The 9,166-nt window shown below is 36.2% G+C and overlaps 1 protein-coding gene across 5 annotated transcripts in view; it reads left to right on the top strand.

Moving 5' to 3' along the window:
* The window catches only part of LOC102681021 (teneurin-a), a 401,303-nt gene that overhangs the window by 37,882 nt on the left and 354,255 nt on the right, over positions 1 to 9,166 (top strand). For 4 of the 5 annotated variants that reach the window (XM_031510006.1, XM_006614781.2, XM_006614780.2 and 1 more), the window contains exons 4-5: positions 2,140 to 2,166; positions 5,126 to 5,299. In XM_031510006.1, the coding sequence (XP_031365866.1) occupies positions 2,140 to 2,166; positions 5,126 to 5,299 (201 nt within the window). The remainder of the gene's footprint in view (positions 1 to 2,139; positions 2,167 to 5,125; positions 5,300 to 9,166) is intronic. The other variant, XM_006614782.2, reaches the window with a different exon arrangement.

Below are 9,166 nucleotides of genomic sequence, written 5' to 3'. Positions count from 1 at the left end.
AATAGGATATATATCTAGCATATTTGTAATAGTTTATATTGAATAGGATATATATCTAGCATACTTGTAATAGTTTTAATTCAAAGAAAAGAAAGTTTGATTAAAGAATTGTATAACGTAAAAAGAATTCGAATGCCTGTATGATATGAGTAATATTTTTCTTTACGTCGAACAACATCAACGTTAAATCAATTATGCGTTAATATTTCTCATGATGGAAAGATATTTGGAGGCCATTACAAACTATAACAATGCTTCTGAAGTTAAACAATTTTCCATATTCAACGGTTGGTAGGAACGGTTGGCTGGTTACATTGAACGAAGATAATTCTCTGGCGATCGCGAAAGAAAATTGATTTCGATTTGATGTACGCTTCGATATAAACGGTAATCCATCACATATCACAATGCGATTTGAACCGCAGTCAATGACGTCGCGTTGACCGTCATCCTGGCAACACAATCGATTTTAACTCGATGCGGGCGTTGCGTTTGCCTCCGGCTAGCATTATGCCGTGTACCGTGTAAAACGATTTTGTCTAGAAACGAAATAAAAGGTCAACCGATAAACGATTATAATCTACATCTACGTCGCTGACAACCATGACGATCCGTCGATACCGTTATTGTTGTCGCAGTTTAGCAATAATCTGCGCTTCGCGCATCGTTAACCGCCAAGTGTAGTTTTGCAGATTGCAAATTTATTTATTTAAATAATGGAGGAATAATATTCTAATGTTTCGATTTTGGAAATTTAACGCAATGACGAATTGATTTTTTTCGATTGATCAGAGAGAAGAGAATGTTATTTTCAAAATAATTATTAAAATTAATAAATATATCTAATCTAATTTTTCCTCGATAACAGATGTCTATAAACTGGAAACTGTTATTTTAACGAATGACAATGATAATTTTTCACATTGGATAATGGAAAATGCCCGATGGAGATTAACTTTTAATAAAGGGAGAGATAACGAGAAAAATTTAAAATACTGTCACGGAATATTAAAAAATATAGTGTGTATAACAAACGTATAAATTTTATATCAAATATTTTCGACTCGAAAATATGGACAGAGAGGAAATCAAATAAAAACTTAATACGTTCGTATCCAAGCCCGTATTATGTCCTCGCCAATAAATGCACAGGGATAACTCATCGAGAAGTCACGAGATGTCGCGGCGGGCATTTTTCTCGTCAACACGGGCTATCGACTTCGTAATTGAGCGTTACAGGTGTTCCCAACACTCGAACAATGCCGGCGGATTGTTCAATAACTGCAACGAATGTACGTTTCGACGGTAAAATCGTCCAAGATACGGGACGGACGCGGCTGTCGCTGACAGGAACGCATTGCGCGTTTCACGCTTCGCTTTAATTAAGCAATTATCACCGCTTATTACGGAAAATATCGAGTAACGTTCACGTGCACAGAAGAGAAACGGTCTTCGTTTGTAATTCACGGTGTTGACCAACGTTAATTCTAGCGTAACTATAATCAACAGGCTAATCCGTGTGTATGACATCTACTATATTATATATTTCTAGTAATTCTAAGAAATCGTCGAATCATTATCCTCTTTCAAGATTCATAGGTTAGGTGAAGTTTTTTTTGATTCTGTAAAACTAAATCTTGTGAAATTAGCATCAAATTGGTAATATTGATATTTGTTGTTATTATATCAATATACTTACACGAGATTTATTCATTGATTTTCTACTCTATATATTAGAGTTCAGAGTTCCATCAAAAAAAGAGAAACAGAGTGAAAGAAAAAAAAACGAGGTTCGCGTTAATGAGCAAACTTTCCAACAACTGCAAACCGAGCTCGAACGGTCTAATTATCGAACGATTCTTTATAATCTAGGTCGTGTGATCTCGTTACATTGTGATTATATTTCAATGTGACGAACGAACGTGTGTCATTCAGCATCATTCGTTTATTATTTCTTTTTTCTTTTTTCTTTTTCTTTCTTTCATCACGCGTGACCATTTACGCGTCACACGATTTTTTTCCCGTATATCACGACAGCTTGTATCACTTTTAACAGCACGTTCGAATTCGTGCGCGCACCAGCCTAACCTCTCCGCACTAACGCACTTTTCTCTTCTGCACATTCCTTCACACGCGCAGCTCTGTCCAGGCCCATTTACTTCACAGGTACGTATCATCCTGTGTCAATGTTGCACTGTAGTTTGCATAAACCGCTATTATAATGTCTTTTAGTAATTGTATTTAGTCTATTGAATATACTTAATGAGTCTGTCTCGACTCTATGGCTATAGCTCCACCGAGAAAAAGCTTTTAAAAGAAGAATTTTTATAGGACGTTTATAAGGCACGAATTAAAGAGACATTGTAATGGACTATAAAATTATATACCGTCATAGGCATTAGAGACCTCACTCGGTTAAGCTATAATTAATTTTCTTTATTAGATCTCTCTTATTACAGCTTTTATCCTCTAAATATTATATTTCCTCTTTCTTTTTTTTCATATAACCTAACAAATTTTCAACGCTCCTCTTCAATTATTCGGTTCTCGAATTCTCTTCTCGTCTAATCAGATATACAAAAATACACGAATTACATATTTTTATTTTTTTTCATATATAGTTAAATATACAATTTAATTTTATCGTGAAAAATTTTTTAATCTCTTTATTTATTTATTATCGTGCGTATACTATGAGATTCATTGCGTGTCATTGATGAACATTGTTTAAATGTAATTTTCGCGAATTAGTCGTAGGTAATCGCCACACGTACACGCAATTGCACACAGCGGCGAAGTTGCGATCGCTAAGTTAATAGATTTTAATCCAGATGGCCGAAGAGCGAAATTCCATTATCCGGCGTCGGAGTTGCCGCAAACCAAGTTACACAGCTTCGCGAAAGCGTAATAAACCACAGTATTGCAGTTAACCTTGATTTACAATAATGCGCCCTGTAACATTAACAACCCTTAATGGTTATACATTGCCCCAATTATATATATGCTTAACGCGTTATCGATTTGCCGCGTCATCGTCCCTTATTGCACCCGCTTTCTATTATCCATCGCGTGTTCTTACAAGATATACACGGATCACGTATACAGATTGCAATTTGCTCCGGATAAGTACGATTAAATTCTAACGAGCTTGTTCGTTGTTCGGTGAGAGCAAAGAAGAACAAGTGTTTGTGTACGTGTGCGTGTATATGTGCGTGTGCTCTTCTTCTTTTCCCTCCTCCCCCTTGTGCAACCAGGTATTTGTTGTACGGCGAATTCTACAGAAGAATCGTTTGAGAAGTGTAACGAGTATATCTTTTAATGAGAAATGCAATTATGTTGGGTGAAAGTATTCTTCGAGAATACTATTTTATCCGGAAATAATTAGATAAAAGGAGAGGAGATAAAGAAATAATTTCTTTTCGCATAATTTTTTATTCTATTTGAATATTCATTAACATGGTACAAATTGTAATTGAAATTTTTAACACTATAGTAGTGGTGTAAGTTAAGTTGAAAAAAATTCGAGGTTAGGATGAAATCGAAATTTACGAAATTATTTTGTATCTGTAATATTTAAGACAACAAGTGGAATGTTATTTATAATTCAAATTTTCTACATTTTACAATTCATACGTGTAAATATATATTTGATCACTTTGTAATGATACTTATCTATATCTTAAGTATTCTAAAATCTTTGCACACTGAAAATCACTCTTTGACATGTTTTTTAATCGAATCATATCAGGAAATTAACTCTTCATTACGAAATGAATCTTGATATTCGTTAGTGAGATGGTAGAATCTTGACGAGATTGAATTCCAGTTTCATAAGTCCAACAAAAAACGGCCACCATGTTTATTTTTCGCTAATGTGTACACATACACATACACGCAAGCCAGACGTACGGTTTCGTGAATACGTGGCTGAACGCTTGTATTGCTTGCAGCATGCCTGCCAGCCCTTCTTTTGTGCCCTTTGCATTTAGGTAACTTTAATTATTCGCCGAGAAGAGTTCCTTACAAGTTTGAATAACTTTATAAGCAACTCGGCTCCGGAATGCCCGCAACGCGGGCCCCCAAGGGCCGGATACCCCGAGCACCCTGGCCGGAAATGAAAAATTTTTAGAATTACCGTCGCTGGCTTTAAACGGTGTAATAAGCGTTTACACTTAAAGTGAAGCCCAACGAAACGTTGGTTACGACGTGGATGAGGAGAAACTTTCGAGATATTTTCCTTGATACAAAGATTGTGAAATCCTCTTTGCATTATCTTCGGTAGATTTTATTTTATTTTTTATTCGCGGTGAACAAACGCGATGGTGTAATAAAGATGCAACATAGGATGTAATAATGAAAAGAAAAATATGCAATTTTAATCGAAGGAATATTAAAAGATTCAAAATTTGATTGAATATAATCATTCTTCATTGATAATGAAAAGATTTTGTCGAAGAAAATTTGGATTTATATATTCGGAGAAGAATTAAAAATTTTACGATATATTTCCGTTTTTTTTGAATAAAAAAAAAAAATTATTCATTCATACGATGCGCGTAATATCGTGGAAAATAGATCCTTCATATCCCCATTTACGAAACGTAATTAGGAAACGGCTAGTCATTGATGCTGTTTAATTGCTCGCGTTTCCACTGGATAGTAATCCATTGGTGTCACGTGAACGCGGATAAGGGGGCGTAAATGAGAGAGAATGGAACTTTCATATAATCGTGCCTATATATGCAATCATCCATCCGTGAAATAAACGTTGCGTGCCACGCATCGATGAAGACACCCATTCTTTCTACTATGGTATCCTATATACATCGTTGCCCCTATTCACGAACAATTTTGATACGGTACATCGATAGTCTCTTTTCGCTCTTACCATTATTTTTCGTATCCATCCTAATCTTTCGTATTATTTCGAGTAAAAGTTGTGAGAAAAATTACGGAATAAATTAAACATATATATATAGTTGGATATATATAGTAAGATAGAAGAATTTCAAGGAATAAAAATTTTCGAATACACATTATGCATGTTTTAAATACACACGCATGCATAAGATATCTATGGCGCGACGAAACGCGAGAATTCAAGTTCTTGCGCGACTTTTTGCAGACACTGGTAGAGATTCGCCGCCAGAGCCAGCGCCACCAGAAGTGCCGCCGCGTGGACCGTCTTTGCATGCGACCCACACTCTGCGCACGCAGCAAAATCGAAATGGCTGTCCACCGAACGCCACGGGAAACTTTGCTGTGCCAACCGATCAAATGCAGACGGAAAAATACTCGGGTAAGTACATCCTCTGATTTGCGTCACGTCGTGTCTCAATCTTATGTCGAATTTTCGCCACGAAACGTAGAGCGAATTTTCCAAACACCATTCGAATTTTAGGTTTCCTTCTTTGAGAATTAATAATTTTAAAGATGTATGAAATTACGTCGATAATATTACGTAAGTTCGATGATTTATATACAAGAACACGTATCGAGCATAAAGGAACATTGTACAACCTTTTCGCCGTGTTCACGCATGCCGATCGCTGACGCATCGAATTAACTTCCTACGCGATTACTCGGAATTAATTAGAGAACGGCTGACGAAGTGCACGCGTCGGCAGCGTTCCTCATTATTTCCACGGCCCTTCGTGCTTTATTGAATCCTCGAAGATACATTACCAATGCAGCCCGCTAGTTATGAAAGTTTGAGAAAGATAAAATCTCTCCGGTGAGCCAACGTGGAGGAAGTCCGTCTCTACCGTGTTCGACTAAGGGAAGAGAATGAATTTATTAGAACTGATTACTATTTAATTCGTCATCCGTGAACGAGAAAACGGATCGTCGGAGAATGTCGTGAAAATAATATTTTCAAGATGGAATGGCAGAATAGAATTCCTTAAAATTATTTCGTGATGGTGAATATAAATTTTCAAAAAAAAAATTGTTGTTCCTTTTTTAAATTTCTCTTTTTTCCACTCTCTTCTTAAAGATATGCTTTCAAAAATCTTCTAGAATATTTACAATAAATATTTCATCGATATTAATACAATATCTCTACAATGGATATTTACCAAGAATTATTGTTCTCGCTGACCACATTAACCGACAAAGCGTATCAACCTATTGTTTGAAAATTCGAAGAGGATTGAGGCGGCCCACCAGCTCGAGGTAATGCGGTTCAGTTTTCAACGAACGAGTGTTTAATTTCGCGGCGCGCCCTCTCTCCGCCCGGTTATGTAGATGCGAGATCGCGGGTGCGATGGAAATCTGTTTAAACTAATGGCGAGTATAGTCCCGGGGATTTTGCATTAACGCCCCCGTTAATTCATTGTAAATATACTCGGTGTGTATTCGTTTCTCTATATTTCTATGTACATACTATTAATATATTGCTCAGCGACTAAACATCGTTTGTACCGGCATGGGAGCTGGTAACAAGCTGCCTTCCCCCACCACCAGCTCCTTTACCCGAATATTCGACGTTACACACGTGCACTGCGATCACTCCCCAGCGTGGCTCCCCCTATACGTACATGTTCTACGTGCGATTTACATTCTGCCATGTTCGATTCACGTTTACCGATGCTATAAACACTTCTACGATAATAGAGGCGCGTTATTAACCAACAGGGGTTATCGTCGGTCATTAATCATCCAGTGGCTACCTGGAGACGATATTTTCGAGTGTTCGACCGTGTTACAACGTGTTTTCGGGATCGACATGGACAGGTCGATCATGTTTCGATCTATGTTATCTTCCAGGCAATTATACTCGTGAAAACGTTACATCGAATACAAGGATCTGATTACGTTTGTAATAATTTTGAATCCTTTCTTGTTTTATGTGCACATAATCTAAAATATATTGATTAGGTTAATTGAATCGATAAAAATATAATACATGTAATTACTGAAACATTTCAGAAAGAAATATTATTGTCATCTTTTTGAAATAATAATAGATTATTCTAGTGAATCTAGGTTAGAAGTTCGTTCAGAAAATTTCTGGTATTTTAAAATTAACATTGTGATATTAGCCCCGGAATTGAATATTCGGTTATGAATTATGGATTAATTTAAAAGTAAGTCTTTCCAGGTTAGATATATCCCTTTTACGCATTAAGAATTTAGATTACTCTCGGAGATTTGGTTTCGTCTATACGTTCTGCCACGTGAAATATTGCCTTAATCTCGAACGCTGGATACCCAGTCACTCATTATAAACACACCAAATTTCTGTTCTCACATTAGTCTCGTGCCAGAAGTAGTTTCCGCCTAAGAAACGATCCGGCAAACAGGTTAACGCGGCTTTAATAATTCAGAGGCAACGTGAATGGGAGGATTTATTATCATCGCGTTCCTTGTTTGTCTTGATACTGATTCTACGTTCATTATCCATGATTCTCTAGGTACGGTATCCCGTAAATGTTTATCTACCATCTTGAAATATCTACCGGAACGAAAATTGATACCGATGCCTAAAAATATACACGGAGGTATTATGAATTTATTAAGATCGCTTGTGCGCGGTTGTTTGATTTAATAATATTGTAGGACGCGTTTTCCGCGCAGCTCGCGAATCATAATGTTTAATTTAATAATATTGTTCGATGCGTCGGCTTGTAGTCCCCGTGAATTTAAGCTTTCGAACGCGCCGGTAGCCATATTGCTTGCAAAATTATTTTTCGTCATTTCCACCGGGATTGTTGTTTCAATTAAAAAATTTTTTTATCCGATATCGCATCTCACAATCGAAACTGATGGAATGCCAATTTTATGCGATCATGAATCGTTTCGTTTAATAATGTTCAAAATATGACTTTTTTTCTCTCCCTCTCTCTTTTTTTTTTTCCCCCCTCGTCGATTTCAACGTTTCTGCTTTTAATCAGCGTTTAACCTTCGTGCATCATACGTGGGATTTTTGTATCGATTTTACCTTTAATTTTAATTGCTCTAGTGCGAATGATTTTCCATCTCGTGTAAATAAAGTGATTACATTTTTATCAATTTCTTTCGTACAATTATACATTGATAATTTTTCTTTTTTTTTTTTTTTGAAATTAATGTTTTTCAAAATAAACTTCTATCAACCCATTCAAATTTATAATACAAAAGAAACACTATTGATCGAAGATCATATTGAAAAATTTAAAACTATATTATTTAAGATTAAAAATTTTTTAATAATTTATCCATATATATAGATGTACATCTTCTTCCAATGGAAAATAGGAAAATCAGCAACTAGATTTGAAAAATAGGCTATAAAGGATATTATGAATCTTTCTGGTAACCGTGCAACGTTTAACCAAACGCGATTGTTTCCGGTGGCGCGAAGCAATACGAAACGATTGGCTGGTTCTATCTGTATTTTCCTAGGATCGGTCGAATTTTACGGGCTATGTTTCGCTGGTTCGGTGTATCGTTTGCCACCCATCGCGCTATTCGCTATGTTTACACGCGAATTTATAGTAATGCGTTCTCGATAAGCCGTATCGCTTTAACGGACCGCGAAGCTTCATTGAATACCCCGATCATATCCCCTCCTTCTCCCCCCTCTCTTTCCCCTCTCCCCCTTAACCATCGAGAAAAATCGATGCGTTTATTGTCGACCTTGTTCCAATTTTTACGCCTTCTTCCCTTCCTCTACAGGAGGTGGAAGAAATGTACAAAACAACAGGGGGTGAGCTTTTGTGGTTCGAGCGACGAGTCGTTATCAAAGCCTTTTCCATTGACCTTCGAAGTCATAAAGTGTAAATGGTTTTGCTTTTAGAGAGGCCTTCGTTATGTTTGTGTCTGTGTTTATAGATTTATAACGCAAGGTGAAAACGTGTTCGTTTATGGATGTTTTTGAAGTAAAGAGAAGAGCCTTGTTTGCGATATAATTCGTCTACGCGTCTTTAATAATTTTTGAAAAGCGTAAATTATTAAGGATATTTTTGAAGAGATGTTTCTTCTATACTCTTCTATACTCGAAATATATATATATTTTTTTTATGAGGATGTAATTCGAAGTTATTGATATCATGTATATGGACATCAAACGTGTAAATGAAAATAAATATTTGAATGGTTCAACAATGAACCAGACATAAAACCATATATTTTAATTAAAGTACATAATACACGTTTTTCTGATGTAATACGCCAACACGTATTA

Source organism: Apis dorsata, unplaced genomic scaffold, assembly GCF_000469605.1.
Source record: "Apis dorsata unplaced genomic scaffold, Apis dorsata 1.3 scaffold_197, whole genome shotgun sequence".
NCBI classification, from domain to species: domain Eukaryota; kingdom Metazoa; phylum Arthropoda; class Insecta; order Hymenoptera; family Apidae; genus Apis; species Apis dorsata.
The sequence above is the reverse complement of the archived record's forward strand: the minus strand, read 5'-3'. Positions and strand labels throughout refer to the sequence as shown.